Below are 26,299 nucleotides of genomic sequence, written 5' to 3'. Positions count from 1 at the left end.
GTGGTGGAGCTTCATTGGGGCCAAAGGGGGCCATTTACCCCTACTACAGGAAAACTCTTAAGTGTCCCCCTGATTATTAGGCTTAAATATCAAATATTTCTCACAGTTCATGCATAACTTATCTTCTTCGCCTCTTCAACTTTGATTAGCCCCTTCAACAATCTTCATCAAGCTTCGCCAGTGACTAGGTTGTTCCTTCTAGTCCAGTACCACATTAAATATGTGTGGGGGAAATCATCTCGTGGCTGTTACAAACGAAATGTTGATGCCTGTTTCTTCAAGAATGGCTTTTGCGCAGTTGCGGCGTCCTATGGAACAATATCGGCGAGGCTTTGGCGGGCTCTACTTGGCTATTTGATCATTTGATCAATGCCACAATGGCAGAAGCCATAACAATGTTGAGAGTCCTGAAACTTCTGAAGAGACTGGGATGCTCGCCAACGACGGTCGAATTTAATTGCCTGGAACCCATTCAGCCATGCACGGGAATCGTCGAGATTTGTAGTCCATCAGGGATGAAACCATAAATATTATACCAAGGAAGTCAATGAGAGAGATAAACCATTTTTATGCTAAGAATCTAGGATTGTTTTCTGAAGAATTAGCATGGGGAGAGCCATGGCCCCGGCATGTCCACCCTGGCTCCAAAAATTTTCTTGATTGCGAGAAGGATTGCATCGACCTCGTTCAAGCATTGTCTGGGGGAAGCTAATCAATTGACGCACAAGTTAGAGCGCTAATCTTTTGGTACTAAATCTGTAATTTTCTGGGATGGTAGTCCTTCCAGTGTTATTTTGGATGAAGTTTTGAACGGTATAAGTTTATTCACAAACCAATAAAGTACACTAGTGGCATTCCTGTCAAAAATAGTTTTTAAGTATGCTTTTAAAACATATTTTTAACTAAGCATAGCTTAAATTGTTAAGTTTTCATGGTGAAACCTGTTCACCTGGGTTCTAAACTTTTCATGTCTGCTCGTATATTTGCTGCATTTATTTCGTACCATGTTTCTAAAAGAATATCTTGTATTTTGTATTGATTAATTTTGTATCGATGAACACACAATGCACACGATTACTACTCATCAGTTTCAAATTATAAGGTGTTCAAACCTTTTCTCAATGGAATGTGTATATATATATACATATATGTGTGTGTGTTTAGTGTGTTTATTCACTCATTTCAGTACTTATGTAATTTTTATCGAAATATCCTAAACATCTTATAATTTGAAACAGAGTGACAGTGTAGATAAAAAAGCAGAAGTGTTTGGTGTCTGAACTAAAGTCCACCGTTGTCGCTCAGTTCGGTGAATTACGTTCAGTGGATATTTTCAAGGGAAAAAAATCTGTGGTAATTTCACATAAACTGACCGGATTAACCATACAAACCGAATAGCACCCTTCGTAGTTCGTACTAAGCTTCAGCCAAGTCACGACTCCAGGTTCGCCTCGTTCCACTGCTCCTGCTTCTTCTCTCCGGTACGGCGTTTTCCGCTGGTCGCTCCTAAGATCCTCGCACCATCCCGCCGCGCCCAGCCGCGAAAGGGAGCGGAATGCTGCAGTGCGTCTTCCTCCTCTCCGATTCCGGGTAATCTCAGCGCCGCAGCCCTCCGATTTTCGTTGCCCCCCCCCCCCCCCCCCCCCCCCCCCCCCTTTTTCCGGCCGGATCCCTCCGACCCTTGGACTGATCCGAACTGAATTTGATGCGATTCGTTGGGGTGGGCTTCCGGGATCGGCAGGGAGGTGATGGTGGAGAAGCAGATGACGGCGCACCGCGTGGACCGCGCCATCTGCGGCTGGTTCTGGGAGTACGTTCTCGCCCACGCCGCCGGCGACCCGTCCAAGGTAATAGTACAGCCTATGCTCCCCACTTTGTTCAACACTTCTTGGGAAGCTCCTTGTTTCAACCTCTTGTGCCATTGCTGTTGCTATTGTAGAGAAATTTAGCATAAACTAGTGAATTTTGAGCTGTTGTACTGGAGTTCATGCCGGTTTCATTGGACCGCCACTTATTATGTTTCTTGGACTTTGGAAGGTCTTGCAGGTTGTGGTGTCCCCAACACACTACTTGTTTCAAGTATATCGCAGTGGGGTGACGTTCTTGGCATGCACCCAAGTGGAGATGCCCCCCTTGATGGCCATCGAGGTCCGTGCTTCATATTCTTACACACTTTTGTCTTTAATTCGGTGTCGTTTGCTTGCCTAGAAGACATAGTGTAACATAGTTGCCTAAGAAAAAACTACTCAACCCGATCAGTTTTTAATTGGGGTTGGGATTGCTCCCTGTTTCCTGCCATGCATGGTGTATGCTTTGATACGATGTTACACTTTTCTGAAGAGTATGTGGCATCCAAAATCACAACCACAATTAAGCTTGCCGGTTTATCAATAGTCCAATACATGATATGTATGAAATAGCTAATATTTCTAGAACTTGCTACTGACATTCCAAAAGCCTGTGTAAATGTAAAGTTAAATAAATAGCCTGATAGATGATACTTCATCATGGTATCTGTTTTGCAAGGAAATTAATATAATCATCTACATTACATATGCTAATTCTCATGCTGAAAAATACTAGTGGAAATGTGTTAAACCTGCTCATTCTGATCCAAGAGTTGTACTTTATCACCTATATGATTGCTGTTTTCTCCAACTTGAATCAGGCACTCCATTCTGTGCAGTAGTTATGTTTAAGATATGTCTGAACATAGATCTGTTGCAAGTTGGCTCCCATGTGCACTTTTCTTAAGACATATAATGTCATATTAAACAGCAAGACATTAAGTACTCTGGGATGTTGAAAGCATTTTCAGTAAGGATTTGCAGGTTGTAGCTAAAAAATGTTATTGTTATCCACAAGTCTTTCCCTACCTGAGATGATCAATATTGAAGTTACTTCCCAAAGTTATCTATCCCTGAAATAGCAGATAGCCTGATTGTCTACAAATTTTAGCTTTTGTTCCCTTTCATACGGGTGTGCTCATATGATTCCATTGTATCCAGTTTCTCTCTCGCGTGGCTGATGTCTTGACAGATTACCTTGGAGATATAAATGAAGACACAATCAAAGACAACTTCGTAATTGTTTATCAGGTATATTTTCTTACCCCTGTCACATTATAGAGAGGTACAAAGCTCATGAAATTTCAATACATAAGGCTATCTATTTACTTCTTAAAAATTAGGTGCTTCTATCCAAGTACTCTGTTTCCATCGATTGAAGAAGGCAATGCATATGCTAGTCCACTGCTAAGTTCATTCTGTCAAAGCAACATCAAACCAGAATGTGTGTTGCATTTGAACTTTTAATAACGATCATCAAGTTTAATCCATGATTGGTAAAACCAAATATGTGATTTTTATATAGGTTTGCTAAACTATATTATTCTTACATTAATCCAGATTCTAGATGAAATGATGGACAATGGCTTTCCACTCACTACTGAGCCAAACATCTTGAAAGAGTTGGTTGCCCAACCAAATATGGTCAGCAAAATGTTGAATGTTATGACTGGTAAGAGTTCTACTATCGGTAGCAAACTTCCAGATGCAACTGCTTCTTTTGTACCTTGGAGAACAACAATTGTCAAGGATGCAAGCAATGAAGTCTATGTTAACATAGTTGAGGAACTAGATGCATGTGTGAACAGGTATTCTGACCTTTTTCCTTTTAGATGCTCTAGATATAGTAAATTTCCTCACATCTATGAATTTGGCTTTTAGATCCCTTGATCATGTGTGAACAAGTATTATGTTCACACAAAATAGTTTTCTATAAGTAAATATAAGTTATTATCAGATTTGTGGCTTTGGTTTCTAGGACCTTAAGTCACAGTAACACTTTGTTAAACTATCTGCAGGAAACTAAAGCTGGACTTTAGTATATCGAAAGTACTGACTACTGAATGTTGTGTTTGAAATCCACCATTAGCTAATATATGTCTCACTAAATATTAAACACAATCTAAGCTCCAAGATTTAATCAAGTAGGTAAAGTGGTGGTTAGCAGTGTAGAAGGTCATATATGTTTTCTTCTTCTTTGTGAGGAGTAGATCCATCTACCTCACTTTGTTGTCTTTTGGCATCCATGACTCCGAAATAAATTTTCCGTTGTTGACATCTTTATTGGGTGATCGGATTTGCAGGGAAGGGGTTCTAGTGAAATGTGAGGCATGTGGTGAAATTGAAGTGAATTCAAGTCTTCCAGGGTTACCAGAGTTGACATTGTCATTTGCAAATCCTACAATTATCAATGATGTGAGGTTCCACCCTTGTGTCCGATTTAGGCCTTGGGAGTCCAATCAGATCCTATCATTTGTTCCTCCTGATGGGCAGTTCAAGCTTATGAGTTATAGGTGCATAAATATCCACTGTCAATGGGTTCTTCTATGTTTTTGCTATCTTGGGTTGCCTGTTATATATTCTCATCGTTTGATTGCAAATAATCAGGGCTAAGAAATTGAAGACCACACCAATTTACGTGAAACCACAATTATCATCTGATTCTGGGAATTGCCGTGTTCATGTGATGGTGGGGATTCGGAATGATCCTGGGAAACCTATTGATTCTATAATAGTGCAGTTTCAGTTGCCTCCCCTTATTGCTTCTGCTGATTTGACGGCAAACCACGGCACAGTCGACATTCTTGCTGATCAGGTCAGTACATTGCTTGCCACCAAATTTCTATAACTTAGATTGATACTAGTTTTTTCGTTGTCACACGTGAACCTATGACCTAGCTCCCTTCTTAAGGAAGCTAGGAACTAAAAACCGTAATGGTATGCTGGTGAATCAATCATATACTAATTGATTTTTACTGAATAAATATTATGTTTTCTACACTCGAGCACTCTATATATACCTCGAAATGCCTGTCTAATAATAGCATTTGTTTATTTATGCAGACCTGTGTTTGGACAATTGGGCATATTCCGAAAGACAAAGCACCATCGCTCTCTGGAAATCTACGTCTCGAGGAAGGACTCGCTCATCTGCATGCATTTCCAATATTTCAGGTGAAATTCAGGATTATGGGGGCTGCGCTGTCTGGGCTTCAAATTGATAAACTGGACGTGAAAAATACACCAAGCGCACCATACAAAGGTTTTCGAGCCCAAACTCAGGCTGGAAGGTATGAGGTCAGATCCTAGGTTCTCACAGAAGTCTCAGCCACCGCATTTTGAACCCTAATTCAACATGGTGCCATAGCCCGGAACGAACCGTGGTGGTACTAAAGGAATTATTGTCCATCCATGCCTGGCATGTTTATCAAGGTCAACATTCGACATGCATCCATTTTCTCTGGTTGGGGCGACGGCGAAGATTTCTCGTGTGAGCAGCCGATGTATCAAGATTTTGAGTTGTGCTGTATCAACTTAGGCTATAACAATCAGTTAATCTGTCTATGTTCAGTCATGCAACTACCGACAGTTAGAGAAGGGGTGGTGTTTTTCTCCCAGGCTTACAGCTATTTGTATGCAGTTGTAATTTGAGAACAATTGTACAAAAGGATTAGGGTTGCCTGTAAATCTTTCTTTGATATGAAGGATAGACACGCTCGTTGTTTGGTTTCTTGGGGAAAACCATTTTTATGTTCATCAAGCATCTGTCAGTGAACACACTTGGGCGTTTCCATGTCTGATGAAGAAGGGTTAGCTCGCTAAGAGCATCTCTAGCAGACCCGGTATATCGCTGGCCCGCAAAACTCGTTTACAGTTCGCAGAAAAACGGCTTTGCGAGGCAGCGGCCGAGCAGACCCCACATAGCGGAATTGTAAAACAGAATATTCGTCGATATTGTGTTTTAAAGTTCCGCTATGCGAGGTCTGCTCGGCCGCCGCCCGCGCTAACCCGCAAATTAGATGGGTTTTTATCTGAATTTGACACATGTCATATATTCAAAATTATTAATTCAATATAAGATAAAATGTCAATATTACAATACAACAATCATTCAAATTACAATAATTATTGAAATCACCGAAGCAAACTAAATAATTCAATACAAAACTTGTCCCGAATACAAATCAGACATGAATTAAATGAAATGAATGCAAAAATGAAATGTGTTACTGCCGTTCCCTTTGCCAAATGGTGTTCAACGAGATTCTCCTGAAGTTGAAAGTGGATGTTTACATCTTCAATCTCCCGGTAAGTCTGAAGAAATGCTCTAATGCGATTAGGGTCTCTAGCTGGTTTAACACGGCTACCCACATTGTCGTAGAAGAACTCCAAGTTCACGCCTCTCTCATCTTCGAGAATCATATTGTGAATAATGCTCTTTCAATATCTTTTTCGGGCTACCTCTTATACCCTTGCAAATTCACATTGTTTCTTAGTTTTGGGCTCTTTGATGCTCTTGACAAACGAGCACCAAGAAGGATAGATACCATCTACAAGATAGTACCCCTTTGTGTATTCATGTCCATTAATAGTGTAGTTGCAAGCAGGAGCATCATCACTAGCTAGCCTAGCAAACAAATGAGACGGTTGCAACACATTGATATCATTGAGAGTATCCGGCATACCAAAAAAGCAATGCCAAATCCATAAATCCTCGGATGCTACGGCCTCTAGCACAATTGTTGCATCACGAGACTTGCCACAATACATTCCCTGCCATGCCTTCGAGCAGTTTTTCCAAGTCCAATGCATACAATCAATGCTTCCTAGCATGTCAGGCCAACCTCTTCTCTCACTTGATGCCATCAACTTTTTCTGTCTTCCTCGTTGGGTGCCCGAAGATATTCAGGACCAAAGACACGGATGATCACTTTGGCAAACCTACGCGCCGACTCAATTGTAGCATCTTCACCAATGCGAAGGTACTCATCGCCATAGTCAGCCGGAATGTCGTATACAATTACCCGCATAGCTGCCGAGATTTTTTGATATGCACTAAATCCCTTCAAGCCTGCGACATTTCTTCTTTGAGTAAAATACCGACAATTGGCCTCGCAAGCTTGCACTATTTTTACAAAGAGAGATCAGCACATTCAGTACCTTCTCTAGAAGAGGTGTGGCGGATATGTTGGATTGTTCGCAAAGTAGTCTTGCATCAATCTCTCGTTCCCGAGATGGCGATTGCGAGGAATGCAAAGACGGCCGACGGTCGATCCTCGCCGTCTCTTTCGGTCCTCATCGTCGTGCTCCTTCACAGCGAGGGCCATCACCAATATCTGTTGCCGATGGTTCTCAAGCAGCGTCTCAACATCCGAGTCGTCCGAATCGGATGAATCCTGGAGCAAAAACCTCTCGCGAGGGCTCAATTCCATCTAAAATCACAAATACAAACGCCACATGAACCAACTATGCATATCGCATCCGAAAGCACAAGCACAAGTACTCACCGGCGGCTCGGGGCGATGGCTCTGCGGCGGTCGATGCCGGGGCGGCGACGGCGACTTGGGACGGCTCGGCTCGGCGGTTCCGCGGAGCCGGTGAAGCGGCTAGGTGGAATCGGGTGAGGGGCGCCCCGGCGGCGTGATTCCGTTCGCAGATATGGCCGGAATCGCCGGCGGCGGACGGACATAACCGATGGCAGGCGGCTGAAATGTCCCTCTGGCCAACCGCTTTTCTGAGATATAAGGCACCATCGGGTCGAGGGGGAAATCTGTGTTTTCATGGGTTGAAGGTGGGATTTTACCGCGCCCCTCAATATTTTTTACGAGTCTGACTCGTTTAAGTGCTTGATCAGGCGGCTTTTTTTCACGCGGACCCATATTTTGACGGTTATTTTACAGATCAAGGCATTATAGGGGGTTTGCTAAGCGGAAATGCTGTTTGGTGGCCGAGCTACATGGTGCTCGGTATCTTGTGTGCCAGTCTTTATGGCGTATTAGAGCATGCTTGGATACGTTTTCGTCCCATGACTAAAAGTAGTGGGACTAAAATTTGCTAGTCTCACCCATGCTTGGATCCAAATAGTAAAGAGACTAAAATCAACTTAATGAGAATTTATTATGCTCCCTCTCCCCTAATCCTACCTGTCCCTCCCACCAACTCCTTCCCCACGGTAGTTTGGCTCCCGCCAACTCCTCTCTCGCCCCTACTACTATCTCCTGCCCCTGTTGCTCTCAAGAAAAAATTGTCCATACAGTCCATGCAATGAAATAAAATTTGTTTATACACAAGAAAATAAAAATTGTCCATACAAGTAAAGTAAAATTGTCCATACATAAGGAAATTAGTATTGTCCATACACAAGAAAGTAAATAACATGACACTGATCTCAATGGCCCTGGAACAAACCATCAGCAATTCTATCTCTCAATTGATTCATGTCGACCGAATCTTGCTCCATTTCTAGATCCCTCCTGTTACGATGCCTCCTCCTTGTTTCCTCAAGGAGAGGTTGATAATTCTCATCTCTATCACACCTGTCGAATTCTTTATCCTCCAACAGACTTTCGCGGATAAAATTGTGCAAGGCCATACATGCAACAATAATTTTTGTTTGTTTGTGTAGAGGATAACTTTGTATTTTAAAAAGGATCCTCCACTTATTTTTCAAGACTCCAAAAGAACGCTCAATGACATTGCGTAGTCTAGAATGAGTGTAGTTGAAGTGCTCTTTTTTACCTCTCGGCATGGTGCCTTGATGGAACTCTTGAAAATGGTACTTCTGTCCCCTATATGGTGCAAGATAATCCGCCTTGTTGGGGTAGCCCGAGTCAACAAGATAAAATTTTCCTAATGATGGCAATGCATTTCAGTCAAATTCAATGTTAATGTATACACAAATCAATCATGTACTGAATGTGAAGTATGGTACCTGGAGGTGGATGAGGAAACTTGTGACTAAACCGGCTAAGGGCATCCTTGAAGGGCCTCATATCATGAACCGATCCAGGCCACCCGGCAAGAACGAAAGTGAATCTCATGTCGAAATCACATACAGCCATAACATTCTGACTACAATAGCCATGTCTGTTTAAGTACTGCGGAATCTTGGTAGGTGGCACCACAACTTGCACATGAGTCCCATCTATTGCCCCAATACTGTCATTGAACCATGGATGCCACTGAGCATTTCTTAACCTTTCATGCACAACTCTGAATTCAGGATCTCGTGGCTTAATTATGTCAGCCGCAAGCTTAACCACACAATGCAATACTGTGTTAAACTTCCTAACAACTGTCTCCATGGACCTTACAAAACGATTTTCACTCTGCCTAATGGACTGGCCATCTCCCACCATCCATAAAAACATAGCTAGAGCCTCAACTGATGACATCTTCTTAGTAGACTTCAACCCATAAGAATCCACTAGCAAATTATGTAGTTTATGAAACACAGGTGGATACATCCTAAATATTTTATAGCAGTCTGTTCTGTGTCCCAGAGTTCTTTCTACCCATTCATAGCCGGACTCTTTAGCTTTTAAAATCCTCCTTTCCCCCTTATCCATGAAACGCTCAATGTAATATGAACCAAACATTTGGATGATCATACCTATATTGTTGAGCCTTTTCCGCCTCAACTCGAGTAGGGCTAGCACTCTATTTCTCCTTGCATCTTCCTCTTCCTCATCACTAGAGTCCTCATCAATACTCTCCTCTTCGCTGGACTCATCAATACTATCACCATCACTAGAGTCATCCTGCAACATATGAATTATGTTCAACACATAGTAATTAGGTGCACATAGCAATTCAAAACATGAAGGGTCCACATAGCAATTCAAAACATAAAGGGTCCACATGGCTATTCAACAGATAAAGGGTCCACATTAGCCTAACTCATCATAGGAAACATGACACAATAGGAGACACTGGATACATAGAACCTAGCTAAGACTCATCTTCGTCATACATCTTCTTTGCTTTGCACCATCTCTTCAACCATATGAGCCTAGCTTCAGGGGTCTTCATGTTCTGGAAGACAAACCTGTTGTGTTTGTCCTTGAATAAGTCACAGGCTACAAAGTACTCAATTGACTCCTCTGCTGCCCCACACTCAATGGTAAGTTGCTGACATGTAGCTACTGCTACCTTACGCTCCTCACTTCTCTTTGCCTTTTCTTTGCCTTGGTCGACAATTGCCTGCAATATAGTGTTTGATGTCTCAGCTTCCTTGTCCATTCTGGTGGTGATCTCCTTCAAAGTCCTCAAAAATGGACCCTTAGTTTTGCCATTCTCCATGTTCATTTTGATTTTCTTTAAAGGACTACTTGCTGTACTCCTAAAATCAACCGAGCTGGCACCCCTCTTGCGGGTACTGGTACTCATTGGGCTGCCATCCTCATCATCATCGTCGTCGTTTGCCTCTGTATCATCTGCTGTCCCAGGTACGTAAGCAGAAGTACCATCCACAGCTACCTCATGAAACATCTCATGCAACAATCCAATGTACTCAGGTTTACCCTTTCTAAATTTCTTGAGATTTGGTCTACTCTGCAAAATAGTATTTGTACAACATTAGCATATGTCTTCATTGCTCATGTACTTGTCATTGAAAAAGCGTTAGTTGTCGTACCTTGATCTCCCTCTCCCACCAAGCTGTAGTTGCCGTAACTTCTCCATGTTCGCCGCGGCCGCATCCGGTTTGTTGCTGCAACCATACCCAATAATTGTACACACCCTTCAGGTTCTGGATTTTGTTCTTCACTTCCCTCCCTGGATGCCACAATTTTGTCTTTTGATAATATTTCTCCTTCATATTTTTGTAACCCTGACTGGTCCAAACTTTAGCAGTAAAATTGCCATCCTCTATCTCCTCACAAGCTAACTCACACAAAATGTACGTATTTTCGTCGGTCCAATTAGTCTCATGTATTTAATCCTTCAGCTTTTGTAGGCCACTGTATTCTTCCTTTATCAACAGTGCTTTCCCATGTCAGGTCTTGCGGGCGCCCGCACATGTGCCATCATACAACCATCACCACGCGACGGACATGCACCATTATTTCAACCCCATAATTATTCATTTAAATCTGATCTGTGAAAACTGGAGCATTTTGTCACTTGCCATTACTAGTTTGAGTATACCAGACGACAGGGGATGATGCTTTCAAAAACAAAAAATGAGAGGGGATGATGCTGGTATAACGACCATGAAAAAATTGTCTGAAAAGCCCCATGTATCGAATTCTAGTTGAATCACAAATTTTCTTTGGCCGATATAAGCAACCATATGAACTAGATGATCAATCAATAATAAATACAATCCAAAAATCTCAAACTACTGCAAATCCACTCCAAAAACATCTTTCTGTCCGAATGCATGCGGAAGTGATTTTTCTCATTTTTTGTGTTACTGGGCATATCGTATCTCATATTTTGTGTTTATCTTTTTATTAAAAAATTAATCAAGCCATATAAAGCATGTCCCGTGTCTCTCAAAAAAATTGCAATCAATGAAGAAAATGTGTCGCTCACAATATCGACGGCACGCCACCAAAAAGCGCACCAGTCACCGCTTTCTAAATCATCAAACACAAAGTGATAACTTTTTTGTACATAAATCACGGCAACCGTACAGCGGCAATGCACACACAGTACTATTACAAAACTAGTTTATCTCTACCCCATCCGGAACAAAATTTTCACCGGACCGATAATTTACACCAAAAACATTTCTTCTTAATTGATGTATCTAAATTTTCTGATACACTCGTGTGCGCACACACACTTCTATTGTGCTAGGAGACAATGCCGATCGATTGTCGATTTTCTCCTCCCGATCATGCCATAGCCAGAGAATTTACTGTACTATCTCTTTTTTGCACATATTACCTCGTACCAAGTTTGCTACTCCCTTCGATCTTAATTAATTGACGCGACGTCTATACAAGATTGTATAGAGGTTGTATAGAGCCTGTGTCAATTAAATAGAAAAAACAATTCACCAGTTTTGTCAAACATTTTTTAGTTTTCCCAGCACAACTAATTTGTTGTTGGATTCCCTGGTCCAGTTCACATTTTGTTATCATATTTTTCCAACAAGTACGTTTTTTGTCTGTTCTGGTATCTGTCACAGTAAACCCATATTTTGTTTAGTCTATAACATAAATCTCCTCTGACACGCATAGTCCAGCAGCAAGAGCCGCTTGTAGTGTCCAGCAGCTGCATGCATGGTCTCTCTGCGGTCGCAGCAAACATCTGCTGTGACGCAAGTGCAGCCAGCCGTCAGCACATCAACGCACATCATGTTCATGAAATGACCGGACATATCCAACGCCCATGTACACCAACGCATGGCACCGATGTATTTCCATAAACTAGTCCTCGTATTATACCAAGAAAGACAGGCTGCACAGATCGCAACTGGACAACAACTGGACAAGATAAAGAGAGCTATGTAGCTCGGCCTCCAAAATGCCTCTCTCGTTTGCTAAGATGCTATAAGCAGCTTATAACTCGTATACAGCATAGGGGTACCCGTACTGAATTATGCAGAAAGTAATACACCTAACAAATAAGGGGGAATACATGGTGCAATACAACAAGCTACGTGGGGCAAAACCGTGTTGACTTTGTTGTCCGGCAGAAATGCTTTGTGAACTGCCCCTATCCAAAGGTTAGGAAAAACCCAACGAAGACCCGCGTTATTATATTTTGGGCTACTTTGCACTAGACGTTTGCTACTCCCTCGCATCTAAATTAACTGAGACAGTTCTTTTTTTTTTTGCGGGGGAACTTAGACAGTTCTAGTATAACTCCGATCCAAATTAATTGACGCGATTTTAATACAACTTTAATTTGAGCTCCGTCAATTAATTCAAATCGGAGTGAGTAATATTTTTTTTGGCATGCTTGGAAAGAATTACAATGGGAGTGTTATTAGCAAATATGGGCACTCGTGTCCTCTTTTCCCTCGCAACTGCGGCGCCTAGATACTCTTCCCTCCAAGCTTCGTTGGTGAGCCGTGGATCCACTTCCCATCTGCCTGCTGCTCAGGGATAGAGACCCTGGTGACTCGGCTTTGATTAGTAGTTTAGGTTAGTTTCTTTTTTTCTCTGGATAATGTTTCGGTGGAGGGCGACTCCTTATTTTTGAGCTAGTCTTTTGTCATCCGATTCTCCTCGAGTTCGTCCATTGGAACATTAGTCAAATTTCAGCATAGATTCTTGTTGTCTCCTTGGGACAACTGTTGGAAATATGCCCTAGATCCAATAATAAAATGGTTATTATTATATTTCCTTGTTCATGATAATTGTCTATTGTTCATGCTATAATTGTATTAACTGGAAACCGTGTGAATACATAGACCACAACATGTCCCTAGTGAGCCTCTAGTTGACTAGCTCGTTGATCAATAGATGGTTATGATTTCCTGACCATGGACATTACCTGTCATTATAACGGGATCACATCATTAAGAGAATGATGTGATGGACAAGACCCAATCCTAAGCATAGCACAAGATCGTGTAGTTCGTTTGCTAAGAGCTTTTCTAATGTCAAGTGTCATTTCCTTAGACCATGAGATTGTGCAACTCCCGGATACCGTAGGAATGCTTTGGGTGTACCAAACGTCACAACGTAACTGGATGGCTATAAAGGTGCACTACAGGTATCTCCGAAAGTGTCTGTTGGGTTGGCACGAATTGAGGCTGGGATTTGTCACTCCGTATGACGGAGAGGTATCTCTGGGCCCACTCGGTAATGCATCATCATAATGAGCACAATGTGACTAAGGAGTTAGCCACGGGATTATGCGTTACGGAACGAGTAAAGAGACTTGCCGGTAATGAGATTGAATGAGGTATGGGGATACCGGCGATCGAATCTTGGGTAAGTAACATACCGATGGACAAAGGAAATTGCACACAGGATTGGTTGAATCCCCGACATCATGGTTCATCCGATGAGATCATCGTGGAACATGTGGGAGCCAATATGGGTATCCAGATCCTGCTATTGGTTATTGACCGGAGAGGTGCTAACCCACAAGTGTAGGGGATCAGTTGTGTTGGGATCTACGGTAGGGTGCGTCAACTGCAAACTAAAATTTCCTACGCGCAGAATAACCAAGAACATGCTACGGGAGATGGATCACAGTTCGTTACCACTGGACGTGCAGTGCCGTGCAGCGGAAGTAGAGTTGAGGCAGCGTGTTCCCGGAGTCATCTCCTCCTTGCCGGTCTCCCACGTAGCCGATTGGATCCCGCGAACAGGTTCGCGGAGCGGCGCAAGTGCACCGCCTCTAACGGTATCCGCGCGTGCAGGAGGAACACCGTGCGGCGGACTGCTAGGTCCGATCACACAGTCGGCGACGAGTGGAGGTGGCTATTCGCAACACATGCAAACCCTAGTCGCAGCGCCGAAGCGATCAACCGCATGAGTGTGCCGCACTTTATATAGGCGTCCGTCGTAGGCTCAACACTTGGGCCTCACACGGACCCTAAAGCCCAAAGTCTACTCGGTCACATTCCTAGTCCAGTTCGGATCACATCCGACCAGTGTGCTATGAACCGACCTCGTAGGTTCCTTCCCTTAAGCGCGCGACCCCTTAGGTTCAAGTCGGCTTGGTCGCAGTTCGGATCACCTCCGACCTGCACGATTGGTAGCGGCCTCTAGCAAGGCATGCCGACCACCAAGCAGACTATGAAGCTGGTTAGGCGAACCTGTACAACGTGTCACACTTCTGTTCCCTTTGACTCATGATATATGTTGTCGGGCTCAAGGCGAGACTGTCATCCTTGTGCTAGCCCGGCCTCTTTCTCATTCCAGTGATACCGACCACAAATCGGATTACCTCATAATCCCTGTCGCATGGCCATGCTTATCCTGGTCGGATCACACGAGGGGCCCAGAGTATATCTCTCCTGATCGGAGGGGCAAATCCCATCTTGCTCGACCATGTCTCACAGCATGGGACTGGACAAACCCGGAACCTACCTTTGTAACTACCCAGTCACGGAGTAGCGTTTGGTCGGCCCAAAGCAAGTCTGTCACCATCCCGAGTACATGCGTTAGCTCAGGTCTTAGGACATAGAACGTATGGTGTACTAGAGACTCACAGATGACATATCGCTGCGTCTCATAGTTGGGTCTGTCCGACTCGGACCTTATCTCGACTCGGATCCGACTACGTCGAATCCGACCAGACCTTTCCAAGTCCATATTATCCGGTTAGCAACCAATGCTCCATGGCCAGTGAGACCAAGCCATCGACCGTGTCATATGCTAGTCTAGTCGGCTGCGCGTCCACACAGCCCTTTCAACTAGGGACCTTTTAGGACAGTCACCATACAATGCATAGTCCCACAAACAAGTCACATACTTGCCGATACACATCATTGATAATGTCCAAGGACTATCTTTATTCATAAACACATAGGAAATATCATCATACATGATTGCCTCTAGGGCATATCTCCAACAGTCTCCCACTTGCACTAGAGTCAATCAAATAGACATCGAATGCCCATAGCTCTAACGTGCCCCTCATGCTTTGGTTGTGGAAGCGGCTTAGTCAACGGATTTGCAACATTTGCATCCGTGTGAATGTTGCATAACTCTACATCACCATTCTTTACGATCTTTCGTATCAGGTGATATTTCTGATCTATGTGTCTGACCTTGTGGTGATTCCTCGGCTCCTTGGCTTGTGCGATGGCACCAGAATTATCACAATAAAGGTCCAACAGTTTCACCGAGGCTGGGAAAATACCAAGATCATCCAGAAAATGCCGGATCCAAACACCTTCCTTTGCAGCTTCACAAGCCTCAATGTATTCGGCTTCTGTGGTAGAATCGGCCACTGTATCCTGCTTGGAACTCATCCAGTGCACCGCTCCTCCGTTCAGGACGTACACGAATCTGGACTGTGATCGACAACCATCTCTGTCGGTTTGGAAACTAGCATCGGTGTAACCCCTTACGACGAGCTCTTCCTCACCTCCATAAACTAGGAACATCACTTTAGTCCTTTTCAGGTACTTCAAAATAGTCTTTACCGTTGCCCAGTGACTCTCATCTGGGTTAGCCTGGTATCTACTTGTTAGGCTTATTGCAAAAGCAACATCAGGCCTTGTACATATCATGGCATACATGATGGATCCAATTGCCGAGGCATACGGAATCCTACTCATCCTGCTTCGCTCATCAGATGTCGAAGGACTCTGAGTCTCGCTTAGCCTTATACCATGTGAGAGTGGCAAGAACCCTTTCTTCGCCTCACTCATGTTGAACCGCTTCAACACTTTATCTATGTACGTGCTCTGGCTTAAGCCAAGCAGCCTCCTCGATCTATCTCTATAGATCTTAATGCCTAAAACATACACTGCCTCACCAAGGTCTTTCATCGAAAACTTGCTATTCAATGATTCCTTGACCGAGTTTAGCATCGAAACATTGTTCCCGATCAATAATATGTCATCCACATACAAGATCAAAAACACTATCGAGCTCCCACTTAACTTCTTGTATAAACAAGAGTCCTCTTCGCTTTTGATGAAACCACGACCTCATCAAAACGAATGTTCCAACTCCGAGATGCTTGCTTCAATCCATAAATGGATCTCTTGAGCTTGCATACCTTACTAGTGCTAGTCGGATCGACAAAACCCTCGGGCTGTATCATATACACGTCCTCGGTTAAATTTTCTTGAAGGAAAGCCATTTTGACATCCATCTGCCATATCTCGTAATCAAAATGTGCAGCTATAGCTAGTATGATCCTCACTAATTTCAGCATCGCTACCGGCGAGTAAGTCTCGTCGTAGTCAATTCCTTGAACTTGTCCATAACCTTTAGCGACAAGCCGAGCTTTGTGGATCTGAACATTTCCATCCACGTCGATTTTCTTCTTAAAGACCCATTTGCAACCAATGGCTGTTACGCCAGGCGGCGGATCAACCAAGTCCCAGACTTGATTCTCATCCATGGACTTTAACTCGGATCTCATGGCCTCCAGCCATGCTTCGGAATCTAGGCTCACCATCGCTTCCGCATATGTGGCCGGATCGTCGCTTTCTAGCAACAATACATCGCGCACTCTGCGCAATCTTTACGACCTCCGTGGTTCCGGTGCCACTTCCACTACGGGTTCCCTGGCTGACTCCGGTATGATATCATCACCAGCCAAGCCGTCCTCGAGTGGTTCTCGAATTTCTTCGAGTCGAACCGTCCTCCCACTGGCCCCCCGACTGAGAAACTCTTTCTCAAGGAAAACCTCGTTCCGAGCAACAAATACTTTGTTCTCTTCCCGGTTGTAGAAGCTATATCCCAAGGTTTCCCTCGGATATCCCATGAATATGCATTTATCCGACTTGGGTGTAAGCTTGTCTGACATAAGTCGCTTGACAAATGCTTCACAACCCCAAATCTTTAGAAAAGACAAACTTGGACTCTTCCCAATCCACATCTCATGTGGTGTCTTGTCTACGGATTTTGATGGTACCCTATTAAGTGTGAAAGCTGCAGTTTCTAGAGCGTATCCCCAAAATGACAAGGGTAAATCCGATTTGCTCATCATAGACCGGACCTTGTCCAACAAGGTCCTATTCCTCCATTCTGACACGCCGTTTCTCTGTGGCGTACCCGAAGGTGTGAGCTGAGGTACTATACCTCGATTTTTCAGATGGTCATCAAACTCCTGGCTCATGTACTCACCTCCACGATCAGATCGCAGAAGCTTTATAGTATTGCCGAGTTGATTCTCAACCTTGTTCTGAAACTCTTTGAACTTTTCAAAAGTTTCTGACTTGTGCCTCATCAAATAGATATATCCATATCTACTCAAGTCGTCTGTAAAAGTCACGAAGTACTGATAGCCACCTCTGGCAGTTGTGCTCATTGGACCACACACATCAATGTGTATAAGCTCCAACAGCTCAGACGCCCTCTCGCAACTCTTTGCGAAAGGAGACTTAGTCATCTTGCCGAGCAAGCATGATTCACATGTCTCGAACGACCCGAAGTCGGACGAAGTTAGGAGCCCATCATCATGGAGCTTCTTCATGCGTTTCAGACTAATGTGTCCAAGCCGGCAATACCAGAAGTATGTCGGATTTATCTCATTAGGCTTATGCCTCTTGACATTCACGTTATAGACCGGTTCCTATTCTAGATTCAATATAAATAGCCCATCAATAATGGGTGCATAGCCGTGGAACATACCATTCAAAAATATCGAACAACCATTGTCCTTTAAATTGAATTCATAACCTTGACTCATCAAACATGAGGCAGAAATAATGTTCCGACTAAGTGCAGAAATGTAATAACAATTATTCAATTCCATAATGAATCCAGAAGGAAGCTGGAGCTGCATCGTGCTGACCTCCAACGCAGCAACTCTTGCTTTGTTGCCGACCCTGATGTCAATCTCCCCTTGTGCCACACGCCTAGTTCTTACCAGCCCCTGCATCGAGTTGCAAATATGAACAACCAATCCGGTATCAAATACCCAAGAGCTAATAGGTATGTCAGCAAGGTAAATGTCTATAACATATGCAACAAGTGTGCCTTTGCCTGAAGCAGCATTCCCGGCCTTCTTGCCATGCTCTGCAAGCCACTTGCTACAGTTCCTCTTCCAGTGACCGGTCTCCTTGCAATGAAAGCAAACGGTCTTCAAGTCCGGTCCAGACTTTGGCGCAGCGGTGGAGGTTACCGTCTCCGTGCCCTTTGCCTTAGCCTTTTTCTTGGACCAAATCTGCTTGAACTTAGCCGATTTCTGCACCATTAACACTTGATGCGTGCCTTTCTTAATATCCTGCTCTGCCACTTTGAGCATCCCATGCAATTCAGTGAGCTTATTATCCATGCCATGCATATGATAGTTCGAGATGAACGTCCCATAGCTGGGCGGAAGAGAACCTAGAACAACATCAGTAGCCAGCTCATCCAAGAGAGGGAAGCCCAAACGATCCAAAGCTTGCACATATCCGATCATCTTGATCACATGCGGGCTCAGTGGATCACCTTCCTTCAGCTTGCAATCCATCAAGGATTGCCAAACATTGAACCTTTTGGTCCTAGCCTGTGTCTGAAACATGCTCTTGAGACTCTTGATCATATCGTAAGCGTCAACATTTTCGAAGTGCTATTGCAAATCGGGCTCCATACAAGCCAGCATCAGACAGCTGATATCCATTGATTCATCAACGAGTTTCTGGTAGGCATTCTTAGTTGTGGCATTAGCATTATCGGCAGGTTCCTCTGGAAGTGGATCCTCTAGAACATGTTCCTTTTTATCGTGCTTGAGAACAATTCTCAGATTTCTATACCAGGTGGTAAAGTTTGTTCCATTCAGTTTATCCTTTTCCAGAATTGATTTCAATGCAAAGTTGGGTTGAGCAGGTGGTGCCATTGATCTACAACAGAAAATATGCAATTACTAAGCAATGTGTTTATGTAGAGTAATTCTAGCGTAAACAGAAATACTCCCACTGAAGTCAGCATCCCTCCGCAAACTCTCAGTGATTCAGGATCCGACTAGCGCATGCGACTAGTGAGCTTTAGCATCACTGCTAGCCAACATACCTATTTGGTAAGCAACTCTTTGCTAATCGTATCTCTATACGACTCCTGTCAGTTGGGAAGGTATCTTATACCCCGGCTCCCAACCTTCTTTGCCACAAGGCCCAAAACCGCTTTGATAGCCTCCTCAAGTTAACCTGATGCAGTGCATGTCCATGTCCGACACGAACCCTTCAGTTCAAGGACACCTAGCAGCACCCCAATTTTATGAGCCCACTACTAGACGTACTTGACGTGCGAAGGTGCAACATCGGGGATGGCAATTCGCTTGATATTCATGAGGGATCATTCTACCATTCTAACATGCATAGAAACAAAGAAGCATAACAATCACATATATATATATATATATTGTGAAATAGTATGGCTCCTTCATGGACGTTCTTCCAGGTCGGCTCCTACTCCGATGACCATCTAGGAACTCCATCTTGTTTGTCACGCCGGGACACCAAGCCACCAACCTGATCTCTATAATCCAACTACTACAACTAGTAATGAATTTTACATAGAGTTACAAGTCGACACGCAGGTCGTTATACAATATAATGACATCACTTTGGCTCCTGCTGGCTGACAAACATGACACGCAGGCCACGTATAAATTACACACATGCATCACATACACATGAGCCATACTATTCACATCAAACCCTGCAAAATAAAGTTATGCATAGAATCGCATTCTATCGGTTTGTGTGATCGTGTATGAAATACAAGGCACTACGCACACGGTGGTCCCGCTAGCCGGTTAGCGGGCGGGGTTCGAAGGGGCAGTGCCCCTCATGGGTGCGGGCAGCACCCGATGTTTTCGGAAATCACAGATCGCATCTGAACTTCATTCACGCCGAATTTTCTGATCTGACCGATCTTATCGATCATCGCGAGTCCGATTCGGATTTACATTTCACTGTTAATCCCGATGGTGGATACCGACCGGTAGGGGTAGGTTGTGTCACGACCTCATCGACTCCGATCATCAGAAAACATAGCCTCTTCAATCCCCATGTGCAGTTGATAACATCAACCGTGCACATAGCCGATCTCATCAAGAACAACAGATATCATCTGCTGCCTCCACATATCTAATATGCATACGATCTGAATCCAAATCCTATAGCAGAGGCTCTGATACCACTATTGGGATCTACGATAGGGTGCGTCAACTGCAAATTAATATTTCCTACGCGCGGAATAACCAAGAACATGCTACGGGAGATGGATCACAGTTTGTTACCATTAGACGCGCAGTGCCATGCAGCGGAAGTAGAGTTGAGGCAGCGCGTTCCCGGAGTCGCCTCACATTCCCGGAGTCATCTCCTCCTTGCCGGTCTCCCACGTAGCCGATCGGATCCCGTGAACAGGTTCGCCGGAGCGGCACAAGTGCACTGCCTCTAATGGTATCCGCGCGTGCAGGAGGAACACCGTGCAGCGGACTGCTTGGTCCGATCACACAGTCGGCGGTGAGTGGAGGTGGCTATTCGCAACACATGCAAACCCTAGTCGCAGCGCCGAAGTGATCAACCGCATGAGTGTGCCGCACCTCCACTTTATATAGGCGTCCGTCGCAGGCTCAACACTTGGGCCTCGCACGGACCCTAAAGCCCAAAGTCTACTCGGTCACGTTCCTAGTCCAGTTTGGATCACATCTGACCAGTGTCCTATGAACCGACCTCGTAGGTTCCTTCCCTTAAGTGCGCGACCCCTTAGGTTCAAGTCGGCTTGGTCGCAGTTCGGATCACCTCCGACCTGCACGATTGGTAGCGGCCTCTAGCAAGGCATGCCGACCACCAAGCAGACTATGAAGCTGGTTAGGCGAACCTGTACAATGTGTCACACTTCTGTTCCCTTTGCCTCATGATATATGTTGTCGGGCTCAAGGCGAGACTGTCATCCTTGTGCTAGCCCGACCTCTTTCTCGTTCCAGTGATACCGACCACAAACAGGATTATCTCATAGTCCTTGTCGCATGGCCATGCTTATCCTGGTCAGATCACACGAGGGGCCCAGAGTATATCTCTCCTGATCGGAGGGGCAAATCCCATCTTGCTCGACCATGTCTCGCAGCATGGGACTGGACAAACCCGAAACCTACCTTTGTAACTACCCAGTCACGGAGTAGCGTTTGGTCGGCCCAAAGCAAGTCTGTCACCATCTCGAGTACATGCGTCAGCTCAGGTCTTAGGACATAGAACGTATGTTGTACTAGAGACTCACAGATGACATATCGCTGCGTCTCATAGTTGGGTCTGTCCGACTCGGACCTTATCTCGACTCGGATCCGACTACGTCAAATCTGACCAGACATTTCCAAGTCCATATTATCCGGTTAGCATCCAATGCTCCATGGCCAGTGAGACCAAGCCATCGACCGTGTCATATGCTAGTCTAGTCGGCTGCGCGTCCACACAACCCTTTTGACTAGGGATCTTTTAGGACAGTCACCATACAATGCATAGTCCCACAAACAAGTCACGTACTTGCCGATACACATCATTGATAATGTTCAAGGACTATCTTTATTCATAAACACATAGGAAATATCATCATACATGATTGCCTCTAGGGCATATCTCCAACAAGTTGTAGCCTCTATCGATAAGTAAGAGTGTCAAACCCAACGAGGAGCTAAAGGTAGAATAAATATTCCCTCAAGTTCTATTGACCACCGATACAACTCTACGCACGCTTAGCGTTCGCTTTACCTAGAACAAGTATTAAACTAGAAGTACTTTGTAGGTGTTGTTGGATAGGTTTGCAAGATAATAAAGAGCACGTAAATAAAAGTTAGGGGCTTTTTAGACAAAGAAGCAATAAAGTAAATATAGCGAGTGTGGAAAAGTGGTGGTAGGAGTTGTGAAATTGTCCCTAAGCAATTGACTACTTTACTAGACCGATAGCAAGTTTTATGTGGGAGAGGCATAAGCTAACATACTTTCTCTTCTTGGATCATATGCACTTATGATTGGAACTCTAGCAAGCATCCGCAACTACTAAAGATCATTAAGGTAAAACCCAACCATAGCATTAAAGCATCAAGTCTCCTTTATCCCATACGCCACAACCCCCTTACTCGGGTTTATGCTTCTGCCACTCAAGCAACCCACTATTAGCGAATCATGAACGTATTGCAACACCCTACAGCGGGAATCCCTCACGCTTGCGCGACAGGAGGGCACAATAGGACAGCAACATAACCACAAGCAAATTAAACCAATCATAGCAATTCACCAATCACCGATAGGACAACGAAAATCTACTCGGACATCATAGGATGGCAACACATCATTGGATAATAATATGAAGCATAAAGCACCATGTTCAAGTAGAGGGTACAACGGGTTGTGGGGGAGTGGACCGCTGAATATAGATGGGGGAAGGTGATAGAGATGTTGGTGAAGACGGCGGAGGTGTTGGTGTAGATCGTAGTGATGATGATGGCCCCCGGCAGCGTTCCGGCGCCACCGGAAGCAAGGGGGAGAGAGCCCCCCTCCTCTTCTTCTTCCTTGACCTTGTCCCTAGATGGGAGAAGGGTTTCCCCTCTGGTTCTTGTCTCCCATGGCGTGGGAGGGGCGAGAGCCCCTCCTAGATTGGATCTGTCTCTCTGTCTCTCTTTGTTTCCGTGTTCTCTGATTCTGCCCTTTCACCGTTTCTTATATATCCGGAGATCCGTAACTCCGATTGGGTTGAAACTTTCGCCCAGCTTTTTCTTCGAAAATTAGCTTTCTTGCGGCAAAAGAAGAGCAGTAACCGCCTTACGGGGTGCCCACGAGGGTCAGGGGCGCGCCCCCTGCCTCGTGGCCCCCTCGGGCACCGTCTCGAGTTGATTTTTCTTCCCAAAAATCTTAAATATTCCAAAAATAATCTCTGTCCATTTTTATCCCATTTGGACTCTGTTTGATATGGGTTTCTACAAAACATAAAACATGCAACAAACAGGAACTGGCACTGGGCACTGGATCAATATGTTAGTCCCAAAAATAGTATAAAAAGTTGCCAAAAGTATATGAAAGTTGAATAATATTGGCATGGAACAATCAAAAATTATAGATATGACGGAGACGTATCAGCATCCCCAAGCTTAATTCCTGCTCGTCCTCGAGTAGGTAAATGATAAAAAAAGATAATTTTTGATGTGGAATGCTACCTAGCATAATCTTGATCATGTAATCTAATCATGGCATGATTATTAAGACATGAGTGATTCATAGAAATAGTCTATCGTTTGGCATAAAAACAATAATACTTCAAGCATACTAATAAAGCAATTATGTCTTATCAAAATAACATAGCCAAAGAAAGCTTATCTCTACAAAATCATATAGTTTGGCCATGCTTCATTTTCGTCACACAAAATGCTCCCATCATGCACAACCCCGGTTTCAGCCAAGTAATTGGTTCATACTTTTTAACGTGCTTCAGCTCTTTCAACCCTCACGCAATACATGAGTGCAAGCCATGGATATAGCACTATAGGTGGAATAGAATATGATGGTGGAGGTTTATGTGGAGAAGACAAAAAAGGGAGAAAGTCTCACATTGACGCGGCTAATCAATGGGCTATGGAGATGCCCATCAATAGATGTCAATGCGAGCACTAGGGATTGCCATGCAACTGATGCACTAAGTGTTGGGGAACGTAGCAGAAATTCAAAAAAATTCTACGCATCACCAAGATCAATCTATGGAGTAATCTAGCAACGAGGGGAAGGGGAGTGCATTTACATACCCTTGTAGATAGCTAAGCGGAAGCATTACAAGAACGCGGATGAAGGAGTCGTACTCATAGCGATTCAGATCGCGGTTGATTCCGATCTAAGCGCCGAACAACGGCGCCTCCACGTTCAACACACGTGCAGCCCGATGACGTCTCACACGCCTTGATCCAGCAAGGGGAGAGGGATAGGTTGGGGAAGACTCCATCCAGCAGCATCACGACGACGTGGTGGTGGTGGAGGAGCGTGGTACTCCAGCAGGGCTTCGCCAAGCACTACGAGAGACGAGGAGGGAGAGAGGTAGGGCTGCGCCTTGGGAGAGAGAGACTCATGTGTTGGGCAGCCCTAAAACCTCCACTATATATAGGGGAAAGGGAGAGGGGGAGGCGCCCTAGGGTTTCCCCTAAGGGGGGCGGCGGCCAGGGCAGATGGGATCTCCCCTTTGGGTGACTTGGCCCCCAAGCCAGGAGGTGGGAACCCTAGATGGGGCACCCCAAACCCCCTGGTCATGTGGGAATAGGTGAGGGGGGCGCACAGCCCCTTAGTGGGCTGGTTTGCCCCCTCCCCTTGGCCCATGAAGCCCCCCAACACTTGCCGGGGCTCCCGAAACACCTTTCAGTCATGCTGGTCATCACCCGGTACCTCCGGAACACTTCCGGACTCCAAAACCCTTCGTCCAATATATCAATCTTCACCTCCGGACCATTCTGGGACTCCTCGTGACATCCGGGATCTCATCCGGGACTCCGAACAACATTCGGTAACCACGTACATACCTTCCCTATAACCCTAGCGTCATCGAACCTTAAGTGTGTAGACCCTACGGGTTCGGGAACCATGCAGACATGACCGAGACAACTCTCCGGCCAATAACCAACAGCGGGATCTGGATACCCATGTTGGCTCCCACATGTTCCACGATGATCTCATCGGATGAACCACGATGTCAAGGATTCAATCAATCCCGTATACAATTCCCTTTGTCTACCGGTATAGTACTTGCCCGAGATTCGATCGTCGGTATGCCGATACCTTGTTCAATCTCGTTACCGGCAAGTCTCTTTACTCGTTCCGTAACACATCATCCCGTGATCAACTCCTTGATCACATTGTGCACATTATGATGATGTCCTACCGAGTGGGCCCAGAGATACCTCTCCGTCACACGGAGTGACAAATCCCAGTCTCGATTCGTGCCAACCCAACAGACACTTTCGGAGATACCCGTAGTGCACCTTTATAGCCACCCAGTTACGTTGTGACGTTTGGTACACCCAAAGCATTCCTACGGTATCCGGGAGTTGCACAATCTCATGGTCTAAGGAAAAGATACTTGACATTTAGAAAAGCTTTAGCATACGAACTACACGATCTTGTGCTAGGCTTAGGATTGGGTCTTGTCCATCACATCATTCTCCTAATGATGTGATCCCGTTATCAATGACATCCAATGTCCATGGTCAGGAAACCATGACCATCTGTTGATCAACGAGCTAGTCAACTAGAGGCTCACTAGGGACATGTTGTGGTCTATGTATTCACACATGTATTGCGGTTTCCGGTCAATACAATTATAGCATGAATAATAGACAATTATCATGAACAAGGAAATACAATAATAACCATTTTATTATTGCCTCTAGGGCATATTTCCAACAGTCTCCCACTTGCACTAGAGTCAATAATCTAGTTCACATCACTATGTGATTGTAATGAATCGACACCCATGGGGTTTGATCATATCTCGCTTGTGAGAGAGGTTATTAGTCAACGGATCTGAACCTTTCAGATCCGTGTGTGTTTTGCAAATCTCTATGTCATCTCCTAGATGCAGCTACCACGCTCTATTTGGAACTATTCCAAATAACTGTTCTACTATACGAATCCGGTTTACTACTCAGAATAATCCGGATTAGTGTCAAAGTTTGCATCGGCGTAACCCTTTACGACGAACTCTTTTACCACCTCCATAATCGAGAAAATTCCTTAGTCCACTAGTTACTAAGGATAAGTTTGACCGTTGTCCTGTGATTCATTCCTGGATCACTCTTGTACCCCTTGACTGACTCATGGCAAGGCACACTTCCGGTGCGGTACACAACATAGCATACTATAGAGCCTACGTCTGAAGCATAGGGGACGACCTTCGTCC

At 44.6% G+C, this 26,299-nt stretch overlaps 3 protein-coding genes across 3 annotated transcripts in view; 1 reads left to right on the top strand and 2 right to left on the bottom strand.

The window, feature by feature from the left end:
• Positions 1-1,395: 1,395 nt before the first annotated feature.
• On the top strand, positions 1,396-5,579 carry LOC123130794 (AP-3 complex subunit mu). The gene is made up of 8 exons (XM_044550607.1): positions 1,396-1,590; positions 1,742-1,847; positions 2,038-2,148; positions 3,009-3,098; positions 3,408-3,655; positions 4,151-4,360; positions 4,455-4,662; positions 4,911-5,579. Exons 1-8 carry the CDS (start codon positions 1,556-1,558, stop codon positions 5,154-5,156), a joined length of 1,254 nt encoding a protein of 417 aa, XP_044406542.1. The 5' UTR covers positions 1,396-1,555; the 3' UTR covers positions 5,157-5,579.
• A 2,616-nt stretch (positions 5,580-8,195) lies between these two features.
• LOC123078885 (protein ALP1-like) lies at positions 8,196-9,709 on the bottom strand. Its single transcript, XM_044501533.1, has 2 exons — positions 8,779-9,709; positions 8,196-8,696 (listed from the first exon to the last, which is right to left on the bottom strand). Exons 1-2 carry the CDS (start codon positions 9,707-9,709, stop codon positions 8,236-8,238), a joined length of 1,392 nt encoding a protein of 463 aa, XP_044357468.1. The 3' UTR covers positions 8,196-8,235.
• An 88-nt stretch (positions 9,710-9,797) lies between these two features.
• LOC123078877 (uncharacterized) overlaps positions 9,798-26,299 on the bottom strand; it is a 63,679-nt gene continuing 47,177 nt past the window's right edge. The window contains exons 3-4 of the mRNA XM_044501523.1: positions 10,483-10,773; positions 9,798-10,400 (exon numbers count right to left, since the gene is read on the bottom strand). Coding sequence (XP_044357458.1) covers positions 9,798-10,400; positions 10,483-10,773 — 894 coding nt within the window. The remainder of the gene's footprint in view (positions 10,401-10,482; positions 10,774-26,299) is intronic.

The sequence above is a fragment of the Triticum aestivum genome, chromosome 1B (genome assembly GCF_018294505.1).
Source record: "Triticum aestivum cultivar Chinese Spring chromosome 1B, IWGSC CS RefSeq v2.1, whole genome shotgun sequence".
Lineage (NCBI taxonomy): Eukaryota > Viridiplantae > Streptophyta > Magnoliopsida > Poales > Poaceae > Triticum > Triticum aestivum.
The sequence above is the reverse complement of the archived record's forward strand: the minus strand, read 5'-3'. Positions and strand labels throughout refer to the sequence as shown.

Excerpts from the sequence above, each read along its gene's own strand:
- LOC123078885 (XM_044501533.1), bottom strand. The coding sequence starts at position 9,709 with ATGTGGACCCTTTATGTTTTGAATTGCTATGTGGACCCTTCATGTTTT. Across the intron at positions 8,697-8,778 it reads GTTTCCTCATCCACCTCCAG|GAAAATTTTATCTTGTTGAC; the intron begins GTACCATACTTC and ends TGCCATCATTAG.
- LOC123130794 (XM_044550607.1), top strand. The coding sequence starts at position 1,556 with ATGCTGCAGTGCGTCTTCCTCCTCTCCGATTCCGG. Across the intron at positions 3,099-3,407 it reads ACTTCGTAATTGTTTATCAG|ATTCTAGATGAAATGATGGA; the intron begins GTATATTTTCTT and ends ACATTAATCCAG. Across the intron at positions 3,656-4,150 it reads CTAGATGCATGTGTGAACAG|GGAAGGGGTTCTAGTGAAAT; the intron begins GTATTCTGACCT and ends TCGGATTTGCAG.